This window comes from Berghia stephanieae, chromosome 1 (genome assembly GCF_034508935.2).
Source record: "Berghia stephanieae isolate SIO BIC M18660-M18661 chromosome 1, UCSD_Bste_1.3, whole genome shotgun sequence".
In the NCBI taxonomy this organism is placed as follows: domain Eukaryota; kingdom Metazoa; phylum Mollusca; class Gastropoda; order Nudibranchia; family Aeolidiidae; genus Berghia; species Berghia stephanieae.
In genome coordinates this window covers 35253809-35275471 of record NC_088360.1, presented here as the reverse complement: position 1 = coordinate 35275471, position 21663 = coordinate 35253809, and the positions used below count along the sequence as shown (strand labels likewise).

The following is a 21663-nucleotide window of genomic DNA, read 5'->3' as shown; positions in this document are numbered from 1 at the left end:
AAAGTTTGCTGCCCCAAACGTAAACAATAACAAGTTGCTAGTGATTTCCGTTAGGGACCGGAATAATTTACGCACAATATAGGTCTCCCAATTTTGTAGTTTGAGTTGTAGGCAATACACTTTCAGTATTGAAAATATGTTTACATAAAATCTAACAGTTGCAGAAATAATAATATAAGACTAAATTATTATGAAAATCAGGCTCCGAATAATTCTCGTTTTGTTCATACCAGCGCAATAATTTGCTCTGGTCTAAAAATAGATAGAAGTAACTTTTGATAAATTTTACCTTTTGTTCCATAAAATATCCATATCTAGACATTATTTGATGCATGATCGAGTATTTATGAATATGTGTTTCTTTTGCCACCTAACAGCCAAATTTTAAAGGTTATTTTCTTTCTATTATTTACATTGGAACGTGAGCTGTCAAGACAGGAACATGTGGTTTGCCATGTGCTTCTCGACCTTTGTTTACGTTTGGGGCAGCAAACTTTACTGTTCTATACGGGGTAAATTTCAAAATTTACTACACCATAATGATCGCAATGACAATGATCTATGATGAAGGCATGACCCCTCTTCTCTAATGGGTTATTGTTTGAAATGCATGTGACTACTAAAGATGTGTGTGTTTGTGTGTGTGTGTGTGTGTGTGTGTGTGTCGAACCTAGCAAGTAGCAAGTCTGATTTTTTGTTTTCTTTTGTCCATCTCTTGTCACCACTCCTTTCTATCGCATTGTTGTCATTTAAAATAATACAATAATATTAAAATTTCGTTTGGTGTTTTAACTAATCAAATAATATGAGTTTCATTAGTTTCTTCCTTCCAAAAAACCCAGTTATAACGTCTGTATTTTAAAAAAGTCCAATAGAATATTTGGGGACCCGATTGCTCAGTTGATAGAGCACTCTCTTTGTACGCAAAGGGCCAGAGATCGATCCCGGGTGCAGTCGAGTTTTTTCTGAGTCCCTGTCTACTCAGCAGTGAATGGGTAGCTGGGTTTGTTAGATCTGGCGAAAAGTCACCATGGACCCCACTTATTACTTATTAACTTATTACCGCATCCACCCCCTCTTATTATAACTTCACGTCTCTCTCTTACTCTTCAATGCTCGCTGCCCTCTAATGTGTGTGTGTGTGGGGGGGGGGGGGGGAGGGGGGGGGGTAGGAGTTGCGTGTGTGTATCAACGCCACGAACAACTCGATCAACGCCTTGGGCGATGCCATTATCTCCGTTAATGGGGATAAATTTCAAATTTTATTAAATTATCGAAGTAACAATGAAGTACGGTGAGCAAATAAAGAAGGCATCACCCCTCTTCTCTAATTAGGTTACAATTTGAAATGAGTGTGACTACTCCGTGTGTTTTACTCCTGTAGACCACTGTTTTCATCGTGTAGCGGTCTTTAACGGTTCAAGAATGAACGATCCCAAGGTCCCAAAGGTCAAAACGGTTCGAACTTCCAACAGTCTCTCAGGAATGTTCAATGTCGAAAAGGACCGGTCCTAGGACCGGTCCTTGCGGTTTTCATTTCCCAGGGACCGTAGGACCGTGGTCCTTAAGCTTGCCAAGGACCGCCCCGCACTACTCCCCACATCACTCACTAGGTGCGAGACTGTCCTTCTTTCTAAGCTGCCCTAGCCAATCCCAGTCTAAGTGTTTGTAAATGAGGCAGACTTTTTATGTAGGACAAAGACATGCCGCCTGTTAGGCAATATTATTACAATTTTTTTCCGGACAGAGATTACGCTGTTAACGGCCGGGACTTATTTTACACCTGAGTACGGTGAGAGAATGTGAGAGAAAGAGCCCTTTCTGAAGACTCAACTTTGCGTCCCTCCAATAGTGTTAGGTTCATTCTCCTCTCGTATCCAACTCCCAAAGTCGGCTTCAACTCCCCTTGGTATCCATCTCCCACAGTCCTAGGTTCACTCCCCACTGGTGGGCACTTCCTGAGTCCCCGGTTCATTCCCCATTGGTGCTCACTTCCCATAACTTTTGACGATTTCGGTAGGTGTTGAAAAAGAGAAGTACCCTTCTGGGATCACTGACCACTGGTATCTACCTCTCGTAGTCCCATGTTCAATCCCCATTGGTGCTCACCTCCTATAGTGCCAGGTTCATACTCCTCTGGTACCCAAATCCCATAGTCCGGGTTCAATTCCCATTGGTATCCATCTCCCATAGTCCCAGCTTTATTTCCCACTGAAATCCCCTTCCCATAGTCCCAGGCTCACTCCCCACTGGTGTGCAATTCCTTGAGTCCCAGGTTCATTCCAGATTGGTGCACTTCCTACAGTCTCAGGTTCATTCTCATCTGGTACTCAATTCTCATAGTCTGGCTTCAATTCCCACAGGTATCCATCTCCCATAGTCAAGGTTCATTTCCTTCTGAAAACCTCTTACCTTAGTCCCAGGTCCAATCCCCATTGCTGCTTACTTCCCATAACTTTGTCGGATTTCGTCGGGTTTCGTAAAAAAAAAGTAATACCCCCTGGTATTGCTTTGTTGTTTTTTTTTTGTTTTTTTACGAAACCCGCCGAATCCCGCCGAAACCCATAGTCTCAGGTACTCTTAACCATCCAGGTTTTGAAGATTAATAACCCTTTTAAAGTACCCTTTCAAAAGATACATGTTGCGGCCAGAGTTTACTATTAAGTTCACCCTTCCGATCAATCACTGTGTTTATTGTAGCTTGAAGTTGCTTCAAGACGAGAAGAGTTTCCATCTCGGCAATCGGGAACATACAATACACACCAACTCGTGCATTTATTTGCATTTTATTGTTATAGTTACTTACAAGCCTTTTATATAATAATATATAGTTTTATTAGGCCGATGGTCATGGAGTGACAGTAGTAAAACAATGGCAATAAAAATATTTTGATGATGACTATCACATAACTATGTTTCACCTTTATTTTTTCTTAACGTTATATTTTAGTAATACAAGTATAAGAACGGAGTTCATCTCACTCCAGTTATATTTCGATATGCTTAGAAAAACGTTACTTTCTAAATTAGATTAGATTATCATTACTTTATAATAATAATTTCCTCAGCGCCTTTTGTCGACACCTCAAGTCAATAAAGCAGCGCTGAAAGAACAAATGTCATGATAAGAAATATGCAAATTTAACAATTTGACACGGATATTCGACGAATGAGGTTGAAAAACATTCGGCATTTAAGGTAAACAATCATTGGTGATAAGGCAATGTATTGTAAGGCGCCTTGCTCAACTGTGTGTAGGCACGATTACGGATTTTTCAAGTAAACAGAATAGATAACAATGATCATGACGATGATGATGATAATGGTAATAATAATGATGATGATGATGATAATAATGAAAATAATAATAATAATAATAATAATAATAATAATAATAATAATAATAATGAAAATAATAATAATAATAATAATAATAATAATAATAATAATAATAATAATAATAATAATAATAATAATAAATAATAATAATATAATAATAATGATATTAAGAATAATAATAGTAGTCGTAGTCAATTCACATGAGGCAAACATTTTTCAATCAATTTGGGTTGTGACACAAAAAATGACATTCGCATACACAGATACAAACATACACATACACAATTTGCACACGCACACACCCAGACACACAAACATACACATACATTGTATCTACACACGAGCATATGTGCATACATATCCATATACATAGCATATTACGAGAAACCTCGATTTAAAACTATATTATCGGAATGTTTAGTTTTTATACGATTGCATCCACAGAAAACACAAATACACACACACACACACACACACACACGCACATACACACTCACACACAGACACACTAACACAGACACACACGATGACGATGATGTCGATGATGACAATAATGACAAAATGACGATGAGGATGATAATAGTGATGACGATGATGATGATGGCAACGATGACGATGACAAGAATGTCAATGATGATGCTAATTATTATTACAATGATGACACTGATGACGATAAAAATGATTATGGTGGTGAGGATAATGATTTTGTTGGTGATGATGATTATGATGACGACGATGATGATGATGATGCTGATGCTGATGATAATCTTGATGATGATGATGATGATGATGATGATGATGATGATGATGATGATGATGATGATGATGATGATGCTGATAATCATGATAAGTAAATTTATACAACGCCAACATCTCATGCAATATAACCTCTAGGCACACAAAAAATTATCAAAACATCAAGGCTTTTTGGGGTCATTGTTGATTCTTTCGGAAGCATCTCTTCGGTTTTGTGCAGTCTCGATTTGACACTGGCTTCACAGCTTCCATAACACGATGTGATGCCAAATGCAACTTTGTGCTCTTGATATATATTAAGAAACTGTAGGTTTGAATCATGGTCTATCTGTTACCGAGTATGTGCATGTGCTGTTTAGTTTTTATATTTTTGGATGAAATTGTTGACGTGCGATTAAAAAAAAAGAAAATAATGATGATGTTGATAATGATGATAGCAACGACGACAATAATAATAATAATAATAATAATAATAATAATAATAATAATAATATAATAATACTAATAATAATATAATAATAATAATAATAATAATAATAATAATAATAATAACAACAATAATAATAATAATAATAATAATAATAATAATAATGATAATAATGATGGTGATGATGATGATGATTATAATAATAATAATAATAATAATAATAATAATAATAATAATAATAATAATAATGATAATAATAATAATAATAATAATAATAATAATAATAATAATAATAATAATAATAATAATAATAATAATAATAATAATAATAATAATAATATAATAATAATAATATAATAATAATAATAATAATAATAATAATAATAATAATATATAATAATAATAATAATGACGAGGAATAATAATGATGGTGATCACAATAATAATACTAATGATAGTTGATAATAATGATGATAAGAGTATTAAGATATTTCAAACAATAGCGATCGAACATAATATAATTAAGCTGCACTCTTTTTAATCCATTGCGTTAATAATGTTATGGTATCTGTGAGAACAATAGATTGAGACAAAATATGTATGGCGCATGAGATATTTATATTTTCTACTGAACACCACCTGTTAAGCGTTAAAATACACCATGCAGTTTAGATTAGAGCGGGGTGAGTTTGAAAAATAAATTGCACCATAAATATCTTGATTTTTATGATTTTCAAATCATGCATATAACAGTCGTTTGTTAAACAGCTTCTCAATGGCAAGAACCAAGAATTTATTCTTATCATCAATAATATCGAGATTTTAAAACAATTGTAGATTTATCTAAATTGAGAATTATTTTTTTTCATGATAGCATTGACACAAAAGTCACAGCAATTTATTCTGTTTCTCAGGCGCATGCACGACTAGGGTAAACCAAGTGTAACAAAGTGACAGATTAGGGAGCAGGCACTGATGTAAACTACAAATCTGAAAAGGTGTGTATGAAACAGTGCCAGACAAAGCAAAATGAAAGATATGAGAAAAAATTATCCCCAAAATCACTTGCTTCGGCTAATTATTTTGGGATGTTTTTCTTTTTTAACTTTTGTATTTTTCTTTCTGTTTCCCACACGTCTGTTCTTAATCTTATTTGTGTGATGCCTCTAGCATTCGTCACAAAGGTCTGAGGTCAAAATCAAACTTAACCCTCTCCTTACCAATTGTAGGAAAATCGTCACATTCGTTACGATACAACCAACATTTTTCTTATTCAAATTTATTTTTTACATCATAATTTGTGGATACTGGCGCTGTATCAAATAATAATAATAATAATAATAATAATAATAATAATAATAATAATAATAATAATAATAATAATAATAATAATAATAATAATAATTTAAACAAAAGGTTTAAGATTCAACCCAGGAAGGTTCTTGGGATGATATATTTTAAAATATTTTCTGTTTGTTTGTCAAGCCCTTGCCAGTCATCCCCATTTTGAACGTTACAATTTGTAAGATGTCATAGTAGTTGTGTAAATAGCTCCACCTTCATAGTTAATGATATATATATATATATATATATATATATATATATATATATATATATATATATATATAAGAGAGAGAGAGAGAGAGAGAGAGAGAGAGAGAGAGAGAGAGAGAGAGAATGAGATGAGAAGGAGAGTAGGTGGAAATTCCTATAAAAATCAAACAATTTTGACATTCATGCAAAACACAGTTTGTGACATCATCTATACCATTGGTCATTCTGTGGTATTATTTCACTCTTATTTTTGCGCTGACTGTCATCTGTTGTACTGGAAATGCTATCTAAAGCTGACTGCACATCAATGAACAGTATATCCCTGTATTTGTTCCAAAACCCAGTTGAGCGAAGAATTCCGAATATGTTGTCAGGAACCGACGTTATCAAGACTTTAATTCCCATCGACTTATACTTTTTTATTATAAACTCCAGCGATTCCATTCCCATCGTGTCCATGAAAGACACTTGAGAAATATCAATTATCAGAGTCTTCCAAGTTATTAAAGAGGGAAACATTTTTTCAGATGAAGAAATCAAAGGAGTGACCTCGTTTTTCACTGAGGCTGACAGACTTTCCGAATCTGATATAGGCATTTCAATGTTACTAGTTTTGGAAGCACGTCTGTGGTCCAGCAGTATTGGGTGAATACGATCTGTCTTGGTTTTTTTCAAATACTGCCTCGACAAAACTGTCTGAATTGAAGAAATACAAATCTGCTTTTAACTGAATTAATCTAATCGATAGCAATGTTTTAGCCGATATGTATTGCCCAGTTGGACGGAGTAGTAAAGAGCTCTTTTGGTCTATTTGAATAGGAACTACTTCAATGACTGGGTTAACCATTGAACGAAGAAGAACTAAAAATATGGAAAAACCAACACTTAGCAAAAACGCATTTCCAATTTCCAACACAACAGTAACAGCACATGCAAAAATCCAAACGGTGCAGTCAAATTTAGATTTTTTCCATTTTTCCGGAAGATTGCAAAGTTTCATAAAAAGAGGTCTTAAGTTAATGAGAACAATAGCTGATATGACACAATTTGGCAAACTGTAGAAATAAGTGCTCATGAACATGACCACCAAAATGACTATACCAGCTGCAAACAATGAAGCTAACTGAGATACTCCTCCTGAATTATCATCATATCCACCATATTATCATCAATCATCAATTCATCTATATTTATCTGTCTCGTATTTTAAATGGAACAAAAAAGAAAGGATGTGTTATAATTTTCAGTCCTGAGCATTAATAAGAATGAATTGATATGTAATAACATGATATTTATACATGTCTATAGATTTACTATATTCAATGCACTTCACAGCAGGCAATTAGGAACCAAATTTTCATTGTATCCAGTAGGTATATCACGCTCATAGGAGCTCTTTTTAAAATTAGAAATCTTTCAATATCTGTCATTGCCCAACGCCAGGTATTCATTCACACCCGAGCAGAATGTGATACTGTATGTGAGTGATTTACCCTAAGGCACCGTTTTGGCCAATGTTTTACAATTATTGTCACCCATCCGGTCACTGAGAACACTCAACATCGCTTGATTTTATTGAAAGACGGGGCTCGTGATAGTGAGTCACTGACGCTAACGTTTCATCACGAAAACTTTGGTAGCAGGCAAGATAACTTAAATCTGAAAAGATGTGCATGAAGACAAAGTAAATTTCGAAAGAATAAATATCCCAAAAATCAGCTTTCCTCTATTTGGGGATCGGTTTCGATACATTTAAAGCACATCTGAGCACTATTTGTGGATACTGGCGCTGTATCAAATAATAATAATAATAATAATAATAATAATAATAATAATAATAATAATAATAATAATAATAATAATAATAATAATAATTTAAACAAAAGGTTTAAGATTCAACCCCAGGAAGGTTCTTGGGATGATATATTTTAAAATATTTTCTGTTTGTTTGTCAAGCCCTTGCCAGTCATCCCCCTTTTGAACGTTACAATTTGTAAGATGTCATAGTAGTTGTGTAAATAGCTCCACCTTCATAGTTAATGATATATATATATATATATATATATATATATATATATATATATATATATATATATGAGAGAGAGAGAGAGAGAGAGAGAGAGAGAGAGGAGAGAGAGAGAGAGAGAATGAGATGAGAAGGAGAGTAGGTGGAAATTCCTATAAAAATCAAACAATTTTGACATTCATGCAAAACACAGTTTGTGACATCATCTATACCCATTGGTCATTCTGTGGTATTATTTCACTCTTATTTTTGCGCTGACTGTCATCTGTTGTACTGGAAATGCTATCTAAAGCTGACTGCACATCAATGAACAGTATATCCCTGTATTTGTTCCAAAACCCAGTTGAGCGAAGAATTCCGAATATGTTGTCAGGAACCGACGTTATCAAGACTTTAATTCCCATCGACTTATACTTTTTTATTATAAACTCCAGCGATTCCATTCCCATCGTGTCCATGAAAGACACTTGAGAAATATCAATTATCAGAGTCTTCCAAGTTATTAAAGAGGGAAACATTTTTTCAGATGAAGAAATCAAAGGAGTGACCTCGTTTTTCACTGAGGCTGACAGACTTTCCGAATCTGATATAGGCATTTCAATGTTACTAGTTTTGGAAGCACGTCTGTGGTCCAGCAGTATTGGGTGAATACGATCTGTCTTGGTTTTTTCAAATACTGCCTCGACAAAACTGTCTGAATTGAAGAAATACAAATCTGCTTTTAACTGAATTAATCTAATCGATAGCAATGTTTTAGCCGATATGTATTGCCCAGTTGGACGGAGTAGTAAAGAGCTCTTTTGGTCTATTTGAATAGGAACTACTTCAATGACTGGGTTAACCATTGAACGAAGAAGAACTAAAAATATGGAAAAACCAACACTTAGCAAAAACGCATTTCCAATTTCCAACACAACAGTAACAGCACATGCAAAAATCCAAACGGTGCAGTCAAATTTAGATTTTTTCCATTTTTCCGGAAGATTGCAAAGTTTCATAAAAAGAGGTCTTAAGTTAATGAGAACAATAGCTGATATGACACAATTTGGCAAACTGTAGAAATAAGTGCTCATGAACATGACCACCAAAATGACTATACCAGCTGCAAACAATGAAGCTAACTGAGATACTCCTCCTGAATTATCATCATATCCACCATATTATCATCAATTATCAATTCATCTATATTTATCTGTCTCGTATTTTAAATGGAACAAAGAAGAAAGGATGTGTTATAATTTTCAGTCCTGAGCATTAATAAGAATGAATTGATATGTAATAACATGATATTTATACATGTCTATAGATTTACTATATTCAATGCACTTCACAGCAGGCAATTAGGAACCAAATTTTCATTGTATCCAGTAGGTATATCACGCTCATAGGAGCTCTTTTTAAAATTAGAAATCTTTCAATATCTGTCATTGCCCAACGCCAGGTATTCATTCACACCCGAGCAGAATGTGATACTGTATGTGAGTGATTTACCCTAAGGCACCGTTTTGGCCAATGTTTTACAATTATTGTCACCCATCCGGTCACTGAGAACACTCAACATCGCTTGAGTTTATTGAAAGACGGGGCTCGTGATAGTGAGTCACTGACGCTTACGTTTCATCACGAAAACTTTGGTAGCAGGCAAGATAACTTAAATCTGAAAAGATGTGCATGAAGACAAAGTAAATTTCGAAAAGAATAAATATCCCAAAAATCAGCTTTCCTCTATTTGGGGATCGGTTTCAATACATTTAAAGCACATCTGAGCACTATTTGTGGATACTGGCGCTGTATCAAATAAATAATAATAATAATAATAATAATAATAATAATAATAATAATAATAATAATAATAATAATAATAATAATAATAATAATAATAATAATAATAATAATAATAATAATAATAATAATTTAAACAAAAGGTTTAAGATTCAACCCCAGGAAGGTTCTTGGGATGATATATTTTAAAATATTTTCTGTTTGTTTGTCAAGCCCTTGCCAGTCATCCCCATTTTGAACGTTACAATTTGTAAGATGTCATAGTAGTTGTGTAAATAGCTCCACCTTCATAGTTAATGATATATATATATATATATATATATATATATATATATATATATATATATATATATATATATATATATATAGAGAGAGAGAGAGAGAGAGAGAGAGAGAGAAATGAGAAAGAGAGAGAGAGAGAGAGAGAGAGAGAGAGAGAGAGAGAGAGAGAGAGAGAGAGAGAGAATGAGATGAGAAGGAGAGTAGGTGGAAATTCCTATAAAAATCAAACAATTTTGACATTCATGCAAAACACAGTTTGTGACATCATCTATACCCATTGGTCATTCTGTGGTATTATTTCACTCTTATTTTTGCGCTGACTGTCATCTGTTGTACTGGAAATGCTATCTAAAGCTGACTGCACATCAATGAACAGTATATCCCTGTATTTGTTCCAAAACCCAGTTGAGCGAAGAATTCCGAATATGTTGTCAGGAACCGACGTTATCAAGACTTTAATTCCCATCGACTTATACTTTTTTATTATAAACTCCAGCGATTCCATTCCCATCGTGTCCATGAAAGACACTTGAGAAATATCAATTATCAGAGTCTTCCAAGTTATTAAAGAGGGAAACATTTTTTCAGATGAAGAAATCAAAGGAGTGACCTCGTTTTTCACTGAGGCTGACAGACTTTCCGAATCTGATATAGGCATTTCAATGTTACTAGTTTTGGAAGCACGTCTGTGGTCCAGCAGTATTGGGTGAATACGATCTGTCTTGGTTTTTTCAAATACTGCCTCGACAAAACTGTCTGAATTGAAGAAATACAAATCTGCTTTTAACTGAATTAATCTAATCGATAGCAATGTTTTAGCCGATATGTATTGCCCAGTTGGACGGAGTAGTAAAGAGCTCTTTTGGTCTATTTGAATAGGAACTACTTCAATGACTGGGTTAACCATTGAACGAAGAAGAACTAAAAATATGGAAAAACCAACACTTAGCAAAAACGCATTTCCAATTTCCAACACAACAGTAACAGCACATGCAAAAATCCAAACGGTGCAGTCAAATTTAGATTTTTTCCATTTTTCCGGAAGATTGCAAAGTTTCATAAAAAGAGGTCTTAAGTTAATGAGAACAATAGCTGATATGACACAATTTGGCAAACTGTAGAAATAAGTGCTCATGAACATGACCACCAAAATGACTATACCAGCTGCAAACAATGAAGCTAACTGAGATACTCCTCCTGAATCTCGCTGGTCGGTAGAAATCGGTATATACGCACCTGGGATATACCCAGAGAACACACCACAAACCACAGAGCACATGCCTGCAGCAAGCATTTCTTGGTCATATCTAATAGACCGACTCCCTCCTATAGCAATCTTTTTTGCTAACGCTAAAGCCTGGACGTGGACAATCAGGGCAATGAGCGATGCATCCGCGATATAACTATAATTGAAGATCAACATAACATCCGGGAATTTTGGCTTAGGTATTCCCACTGGAATATCCCCAACAATTTCGACGTCATATATTTGATCTAAATAGTTAAACTTAGTCACAACGATAGCAAGAATCACAACTAACATTTCAATATGAATTGGAATTTTTAATCGATGCTTATATTTTTCATTGACACACCTTTTCACGAGGTACATTATCAGGAGAGAAATTGATGCAATGATAAACACTGCAAGATTTGTTTCTTGTATATGCTTTACTATGGCAACCCATGTTCGTGGTGCCCAGAAATTACCTGAGTATCTTTTGACTGACAATCCAAGAAATCCATTCAATTGGCTTGTGGCGACATTAAATGCAACTCCAACAGTAAAACCTTCAATCAGAGAGTTTGACATGACAGAGGTAAAACGACTCAAACCTATGAGCGCCTCAAGGACAAGAATCAAACCGGTAACTACAGCAATACTGCTCCCCACTTCAATCCTCCGTGCATTTATAGCGTCCAAAATGTTATTTTTTGTCTCATTTGTCAGAGATGCCGAAACCGCATGTTCTAATTCTCCTCCACCGTGCTCGCCGACATTTAAACTCGATATTGTGTTTGAATCCTGAAAATTTGAATACGATACTTTAGTTGAAACAGTGTTTGTTTCTGTAAGAGTATTATTCAGGCTGGCTATGAACGAAATCGCTTCGTCGCTATTGTCGTACTTGATCATTATATTGGCTACCATCAAACTGGCAGTGGCCACACATCCCCATGACAGATGTCTGCTGGTGCCGAAGACAAAATAGGTGATGGATGCAAAGAAAGACATGTAAAGCCCTATGATGGGTGGGAGAGTGGAGATGGAGGCATAAGCCAAACCAAGTGGAATCATCATAAATCCTGACATCAATCCAGAGAGGAAATCTTTGATTAAGTACTTTTTCCATTTGTATGTTCTGAACGTCTCGATCACCGGGAAATGGCCTCGAATACTCTTTTTTAAACTGTAGTTCTTTACTTGATTTCTAATAAGGGATGAAAGCGTGCTTTTTATACCCTTATCATTTTTATCCTGGATGCGAAACTTTTCCTCAAAATCCGCAACTTTGGTGTACTGGTCGGAGTCCAAACGCTCGTTACGTTGATTGTTCATCTTCAACGGGATCTGTTAAGATATGGAATACATATAAAAATAAAAAAAGAATAATAAAAATGGTAAATTATTGTATGATAGAGGTCTATAGGATTTCAAAATGGAGTGAAATGATTGAATGGCACATTGACTTGTCTTCAGATGCCGGATATCAAGTAAATACATCTTCTATGAAAGTTAAGTAATTTAAAATTAAAAAAAAGATTTACGCCCTTCCGCCAAGGCATCATAAGATACCGTCGCCTAGGCATTCCATGAAGGAATAATATAGGTAATCCATCAAACATGATGTCTGATGACAACAGGAATCGCCCATGTTGCCCAAAACGAAAGTACCTGAAGCGGGGCTCGACTCGGGACCTTCCGGATCAGTGCCTTAACCACTCGTCCACTTCGCCCCCTAGTAATTTAAAAGAACAAAATATATGTTCAATTTTTAATAGCTCCTATGACTACAAAAATAAGGGTATTGAAAACTTTTTCGTTTAATCTAAATACCTAAATTGGAGAGGGATATCATGAATTTGATCTTATTAATATAAATATCACTTAATATAGCGCTCTACCCCATCAAAAACAGACACTGAGCGCTTTACATTGACATGAAGATGGTATCAGTTGAAATAAACAAATACATAACAAACAGACTAGTAATTGGTTTTATTAGAAAAATGTGAGTTTTAAGTTGTGTTTTTAAAGTTTGAAGGGGTGAGGAATTGAAATTGATTGAGTGCCTACACTTCGTAGCTTATGTTTTTACTTTGAGGTTGTCATCCCTCGACCTCAAGATTCACCGCCAAATACCATTAAATATCTCAGAAACAACATTCACAGTTTTTATGAGGAAAATAATTCATGGAATGTGGTTGAGTAACAAGATACTTCTATTTCTAGTAAGTTCTTTAAGTCATACTTTTGTGTTTTAGAAATACACAGCACGTGTAAATAAACGTTACACGTATTGTAATTTCCAAATTTAGTTAATTGCAATATTTAAAATCCTGACATGACATTCGAATGTAACAATTTAATCACAGCAGCATCGGATGGCTCGTAGATTTGTGTCCGATTAAGCTCATTATCAGTATATTATCACTAGGTCAAGGCGCATAGGTCAACCTGGTTTTCCAGCGCAATGTAAATGTTGCTGCTCGAAGCTCGAAGAAATAAATAACAATGTGAAATTGAATGTAAGCTCCAATTTAATTACGAAAACAGATAAAACGGACTTTTCGGGTTTCCCCTTTATCAACAAACAGGATGAATGAAACACTACATCTGCAGTGTTTCATTAATCCTCTTTGTTGATAAAGGGTCCGTTTTTTCTGTTTTCGTAAATAAATTGAAGCTTACATTCAATTTCACATTGTTATTTATTTTCCAGCGCAAGAAATCGCATACTATTCATATCACATAAAGTATGTTTTTATTGCCAGAGCACACAGAGAGCTAGCGAAATAAATGGTATTTTAGAGTATTGTCACTACAAATTTAATTCATGGACCGTTAGGCCTGAAGCATCTTATCGATTCAGATTCAGATTCAGATTCATATTGTTTAACAATTTGACTGCCGTACTCTAGAAAGGCACGTATTTAAAAAAATTGTCCAGAAAATTCATTCTTCATATACCGATATATTTAAATGACCCTCACCTTACCAAGATGAGGGTCTTTTAAATCAATTCAAAACTCTGCACACACTTTATCAACATTCATGCTCTTGGATAAATGTTTTAAAATGAGAAATATATGGATCATGAATATGATAATAATAATTTACTAACAAAAATAACGAATCAAGGTCTAATTATAGAAATATCTAAACAACAGAATCCGATGTTGCTAAGTATTCTTACAAACACGTCATTAAATTCCGATCGAACAAATCTTTGCACTTCACTTACGTCTGATTCAAAGGAGAGATGGCATTAAAAGAAATCGACATCCAAACAACATTCCTTGTTGCTGTTGGTCTTGTCATTGCTGTCATCATAACAGTTATCAACTTCGTTCATTTTGCTGCTGCTCCGTTTGTTAAACTTGCTGTTGTTTCTGTATCAGAAGTTGTTTCTGTTATTAAATAAGATTATGCCCTTCACGATGTGTCCCATTATAATATTAGTTTTTGATTGTCATGGAACCCACCATCACAGATATCGAAATTCCATGCTATTCAAAGTTAATAATAGTATAGTCAAAACGACCTCTTCGAATGGTTCTGTTTCTTCTTTTGGTATTTCACTAAATTTTATATCATGCAATTATCCAAAACATTGAACATTTACAATCGCTGAAAACAAGAAAGTGCTTGGAGAGGAAGCAAACTGGAAACCATATGAGGGCACATGTTTTGCACTGTCGTGCTTACAGAAAATCAAGTGATTTACGAAAACACAGTAGAATGAATAGATCTCTGAATAAAAGAAATGCCTCCTCTGCACATATTAAATACTCTGTCATCTTGTTTTGCCTAAAGTATCAAAGGTCATGGTTGAATAAGTTGGCAGTGTAATGAAGCCAGAATAATAGATAAAAAATGTAGCACCACTATTTTCTTTGAATATACTACATTTGGCCTGGTTATACGATTAGGCGCTTGCCAGTATGTCTCTAATTTATTTGAAAACGATCGTATTGATTACATGCAAGGTTACTAGACCATGACACTTGAGGTACGTTTAGAAAACAATGCTATGCAAACGCCAAAAAGCGTCATCAATGTTTATTTTCATGGCAAAGCTTACTGATAAGAGAGTAAATAACAAGGAAAGGCCCTTTCGTAAAAGGCATTTCTTTCTCTTTACTCTGATAACAAATGCAACATTGGAAAGCGAGAACAGGGGAGAACATTTCTCCGTAGTCCAGCTCTTTCATTCTCTTCTATCGTTTTCTGTTCATGTTATTTAACGGCTTTGTGGTCTCGCCTTCGACCTAGGTCCGAATCCCGATCTGGGCGGTGCAACGTTGAGTCATAGGAAAAGACACTCTCTCACCAGGCCAGTAACAGCGTTGTCTCTGTCGAAAGAAAATGTAATTGCGCCCATTTTAATCTAGATATTAAGTTTTGCTATTGGCTTAGGGCCACGTGTAAAGTGCTTTGGGCATATTTCGTAGATATTGCTCTCTGTAAGATCTCAATTCAGTTGTCTCACATATTCTTGACCGGAAGATTTCGCTGGAATGAAACATATCTTATTTTCTCGGGAAATAGTTTTCATTGAGAGATAATTCCTTATCATAGTATTGATATTATTCTAATAATTTGAATGTGTCTTTAAGAACCGTTTGCATTAGTCTTGGTGAGACATTTAGGTAATCCCAATGTAGACACATGGAATATTTCACTTGTCAACTACTTCTGCTCTTTAAAAGAATAAGTCGTATTGTCTAACTTTAGCTTGTGTGTTAAAAATTAAAGTGAACTTAGATACACTGTCCTTTCATTATCCCATTTTTTTCTTTGCTGGCACTAACATGACCTTATAGTGTACTATGTAATATAAAATAACTGATAGCAAACAGACCGACTGTGTTAAGACTCTTGTAGAACATTCAAAATGATAGAAAATTCATCCTGTCTTAAAAAAAGCATGTGAACTACACATTATGTTTACATGTAGAGGTAGTTAGGCTTAATGACATAAAATGCATACAGTGCAATCATGTGTTTATTGAATTGTATTAAACTAAGATCTTCTTCAAATTATTCTTATTAGTTACTTAGCCATTTGAAACTCTTACTTAATGTTATGTGGAACTTATGCCTTAACAAGCGGAGTTCGAGTTTACTCTACCTGGTCAAACAGTAACTTGTCCCATTATTTATCTGAAAAAAGTCGATTTGCTGGTGCTGCAGCAAGTTTTGATGGAAACGGTTAGATCTGTGTTATAATCACAGATAAATTACGGTAGAAATCATAGCTTGAGAAAAAATACAACACCCCAATTAAAGATTTAACCAGGAGTTTGGTAACATATTTCTGAATAAATAGGTTTTAACATTATAACGTCTTTGGGGTTCATTAGAGAAAAATTGATGTAGTGTACGAGTGTGTGTGTGTGTGTGTGTACTTTTATACACAACCAAATGTAAAACTTTAATATTGAAACAATATTATTCGATATATTGTTGTGACCTTTGGTGATCCAATCAGTAGATGAAACATAGAAACAATTCAGGGAAAGAATTTCTGGCAATCGGTTTGCCTCTCACCACCGAGAATCAACCGTAGATCGACGGTTATAACACTTTGAGATAATTGCCTTATTAAAAATAAATACATTTACATTATTTGAACATGTATACTTCACGTTGCCTATTAGAATGCGAGTATCTCTATATCGTATTTTCGAAACAAGACAGTTCTTGTTAATATGTGCCATTACATATTGATGTAGAGAAATAATTTATTTTAATTGCTGTTTTGATCAAATTACTGAAAAACATACGATAATCAAAATGGTCTTTAAAAAGCGATTGGTCGAGTCCTCTGGACGAGGGAACATCTATCTCATGGACCGGGGTTTTCAAAACTGATTTCAACCTGCATTTTCTTTTATTCATTATATCTGTTGTTCGTTTTTGTGGTTTTGTGTCCTTCCTTGTTCTGATTTGTTTTGCCTGGGCTCTGTCCTGAGTCCTTTGCTAACAAAGAGAAAATGGATGTTCCCTTTTTGTGGGAGATGATAGTATTATATTTATAAAATATTGTATTTGACGAGAATCCTGTATGCGATATATCAACAAACAATCTCAAACTAGACAAAAGGATACTTTTATCTACTGCTATTTATCCTCTTTCTTATTCATCTAGGGCTAAGGTTTATTGCATAAAAGTCTAATCTAAAGCAATGCCTCTTAATGTTAAAATTTTGTATACAATAATATAGGTTTATGTTTTGCTGGTGAGATTTCATGGAGCAAAACACTCTTTAAATACGATACAATCTCATTTAATATATTCATTTTTATGTGAATAATTTAATAGTCATTCATTATGTGTACATCAAAACAACTTTAATCCTTTCTTCTTCAAAGTGCAAGCAAGCGGCTCGCCATTCAACGCCGCTTGTCTGACTCGCCAAGGCAAGAAATTTGGATCAATTTTCATAGCCAGCGATGTCGCCGAAGCTAAAGAAATCCTGTCAAATGGAACGGTAAGTTCAGGTGCATGAGGAGGGGTGGGGGTTGGGGGATATTATATTATTCGTTTATATATAATAAGTGCATTTTGTATATACGTGCATTGAGCCTTACACAGTGATGAAAATGCGCGATATAAATGCCATGTATTCTTCTTCTTCTTCTTCTTCTTCTTCTTCTTCTTCTTCTTCTTCTTCTTCTTCTTCTTCTTCTTCTCTATTATTATTATTGTTGTTGTTATTATCATCATCATCATCATCATCATCATCATCATCATCATTATCATCATCATCATCATCATCATCATCATCATCATCATCATCATCATCATCATCATCATAATCATCATCTTCATCATCAACATTATTATTATTATTATTATTAATAATAATAATAATAATAATAATAATAATAATAATAATAATAATAATAATAATAATAATAATAATAATAATAATAATAATAATAATCATTAATATTAGTAATATCTTTAACACTGTTATGAAATGGTAGATTTAACATTATTGGCAATTGTTCACTATAATCGTGCAACAGCTACATTTCACAGACATGAGACTAACAAGTTGATCGTCCTTTTACTCGATCGATATTTGAACTAAAACGTTGTCTGGCTTTGAATTCTCGGGTTTGATAATTTTTCACAAGTAGAAGATGTTGCAATTTGTGCAATTAGTGTCGAAATCATTTGAAGAAAAGTTATCTGACCAGAAATCTCAGGATCAAACCTCTTTGAAGTGTTTAAGGTCTTTTCAATTGATTGGTATTTAAACTAAAAGTTTTCCGGCCAAATTGAAAATATGTATTTTGTCAGAGCACTTCAAAGTAAACTCTACGTATGTTGTTCATATCTTATTTATGTTTCATAAAGTCATGGGCGCTGAAAGTTCAAGAAAATCTCATTGACACTTATTTTGCATTTATTAACAAACAATTCTAGCTGAATTATAAAAATACATAAGAAAGCATTTGGTGATAACTGATTAGCCCTATGAATGACAGCTGAACCCCCCCCCCCCCCCCACCCCAATACAAAACAAAATAAAACAAAAAGCACCCATCTTCCCCCCAAAATTACCCCCCCCCCCCCCAAAAAAAAAAATAAATAAAAGAATAGAAAAAAGAACTAACCAAGAAAAAATTCCAAGCAAAACAAATAACAAAAATACACTTTAGAGTGCTTCTAACCGAACCTTATCTCTATAAATCGACTCCATTGTTACTTATGCTTTCAGGCCGATGTCCTCTTGTCAACAAGGGCTACCATTGATGGATTGGATGTGATGCCAACTGCTGTGCAGTGTGATGGTGGTCGGGGTACCGGCATGTTGTTGAAACAAGGCAGCGATGTGCCGCATTGGTGGAACCCGGCCTTTAGAGAACTGTACAAATCGAAGACTTATTTCAAGCTATGTAATAAAGCGGGAAAGAAATATAATGGTACGTTGAAGGAGGAGGAGGAGGAGGAGGAGGAGGAGGAGGAGGAGGAGGAGGAGGAGGAGGAGGAGGAGTTGAGGAAGGGATAGAGAAGATGGTGTTGAAGTAAAAGAGACAAAAAGGAAAATTGAATTATGTGCCATTTGAACTTTTTATGGTCATTCATAACATGTGCCCTAAAGGTCTTTAATAAAAACACACATTCTTTCAAACAATGCAAAGTCAAAGGCTAATAGAAGTCGTGCATTTGGCACTATAATCAAAATGTTTTAGAGATACAAATAAATTGAATTCAAAAGATATGCGCATATACGAGAACTTTAGCTTTACTTCATTTACGCGACCCCCCCCCCCCCCCCCCCCCCCCCCAGAGCTAGACAAGCAGAACCACGTCTCCATTTTTATTTTTTACAGTACAGATGGGCATAAAAGAAATAAAAATTGAGCTTTTATATAACGCAATATCCACTAAATGTGCTCAAAAGCTTTACCAGGCATACAACACCCAGACAAATAAATACAATCAAACTTAATTCAAAATCAGAAACTCGAGCCAGATTTTGCTTTTCTAGTCACCATGTTTTGTTATGTCACATAATGGAGAATGTTTGAAATCTCCAGTATCCTAAGATAAAATTCCGATTAAAAAATGTATTGCTTGCTCCACCGCCTGTCTTCCAATACCACGATGACCAGATCGTTTTTATTCAACTAATTCTAAAATCCACAGCCAGTATCAATTGTCTCCCATTTCCTAACTCAAAGGAACAAATGTTGATGGATGAGGCTTATACAAACAAGATACGGGACAATATGCAGGTTAGTAACTTTTTAAAAATGGTGAATGAAATGATAAAAGATATGATAAACGAATGTATCAGTCACCTAATCGATTCCAGAGTCTGTCAGTATTCAGTCAGTTAATGGGCATGATCTATATTACATTTCCATGTGCTCGAGTCATTGGTCACATTGCAAAGTGTGCTAAAAATGACATACATAGTGAAAAGTGGTCATTTTGTTCAGAATGACACATGAGTATGTGCACAATTTTCATAAACAAAACATTTGTTAAGAAGCATCCAATCGTTGGACAGCAACAAATCATGTGATTGATGACTTGGTTGGACGAAAACATGAATATAGATCGCTCCCATTAATCAGTCTTACTTTCAATTTTTGGTAACTTTCAGTTCTCAATAAGTAAGTAGTTAATAAATCAAAATAAGATAAAAACAGATTGATTGATATCATCAATTTATCCATTTATCACAAATTTACGGACTAGTTTACTCATTCACCCAATCAAAAAAACCAACCCACCAACCAATAGACAAATCAGTTGATTACATAATCAATATAGTAGTTTAGTCGATCACAAAACTCATATTGTACTTAAAATTTCATGTTCCTTTTCTAAATATAATTGTCCAGTCTATCCATATTCTAAACTTGACAAGTTGAAGATACAAATATAAAAAAAGAAACAAAAAAAAAATTAATTAAATAATCTAATTGCATACTCTTTATTTAATATTTTGTTTACCTACCAAAGCTAGGCAGTTTATACGTTATACGAAATACCGACGTATTACATATATTCAGGTCTGACATCCGAACCCACTAGTTTAACATTGTTGTAATGGACAATGTTTTGCGTCATTTTTTTGAGATTTCCATTACAGCAATAAGCCCATAAGTGTTGGGTTATCAACCTGCAAATCAGTCACACGTCGCTACCTACCTATTGTATATTTTTTCAGACTTCACAAAGGCTATGGAAATTTGTCGTATCAGGTCGAATAGCACCATACAGCTTCATGTAGGTATTTTTGTGATTCGAAAACTTTCTAAAATTAAATATGTACTATTATGTGACTCGCTACTTTAATATTGTGTCCATTGGAATTGTTAAGATTGATAGGTCGCTTGCCTCTTCGGAGGAGTAAAATATGTGATAGGCCTTGTTTGAGAGTCATATAGAAACGTATTAATCAATGTATCTGGATTGCATGATGAATGCGATGATAATATATAAGTATGATAAATGAGATGATGATGATGGTGATGATGATGATGATGATGATGATGATGATGATGATGATGATGATGATGATGATGATGATGATTTATGATGATGATGATGGCGAGAGTGATTTGGTAGTACGGATGATGATGATGGAGATGATGATTAATGATGATGATGATGATGATGATGATGATGATGATGATGATTATGATGATGATGATCTAGTAAATCAATATAAGATAAAACATTGATTGATATCATCAGTCTTTCCATATATCACACACATACTGACTCATTCACTCATTCGC

The 21663-nt window shown here is 34.4% G+C and overlaps 2 protein-coding genes across 3 annotated transcripts in view; one reads left to right on the top strand and one right to left on the bottom strand.

Moving 5' to 3' along the window:
- Nucleotides 1–21663, top strand: part of LOC144972969 (uncharacterized) — a 46480-nt gene that overhangs the window by 15598 nt on the left and 9219 nt on the right. For both annotated transcript variants that reach the window (XM_078914857.1, XM_078914847.1), the window contains exons 7-10: nt 17767–17885; nt 19125–19329; nt 20057–20145; nt 21090–21148. In XM_078914857.1, the coding sequence (XP_078770983.1) occupies nt 17767–17885; nt 19125–19329; nt 20057–20145; nt 21090–21148 (472 nt within the window). The remainder of the gene's footprint in view (nt 1–17766; nt 17886–19124; nt 19330–20056; nt 20146–21089; nt 21149–21663) is intronic.
- Nucleotides 10289–15147, bottom strand: LOC144972915 (sulfate anion transporter 1-like). The gene is made up of 2 exons (XM_078914721.1): nt 14633–15147; nt 10289–12738 (listed from the first exon to the last, which is right to left on the bottom strand). The coding sequence occupies exon 2, from the start codon at nt 12724–12726 to the stop codon at nt 10435–10437; it is 2292 nt and encodes a 763-aa protein (XP_078770847.1). The 5' UTR covers nt 12727–12738; nt 14633–15147; the 3' UTR covers nt 10289–10434.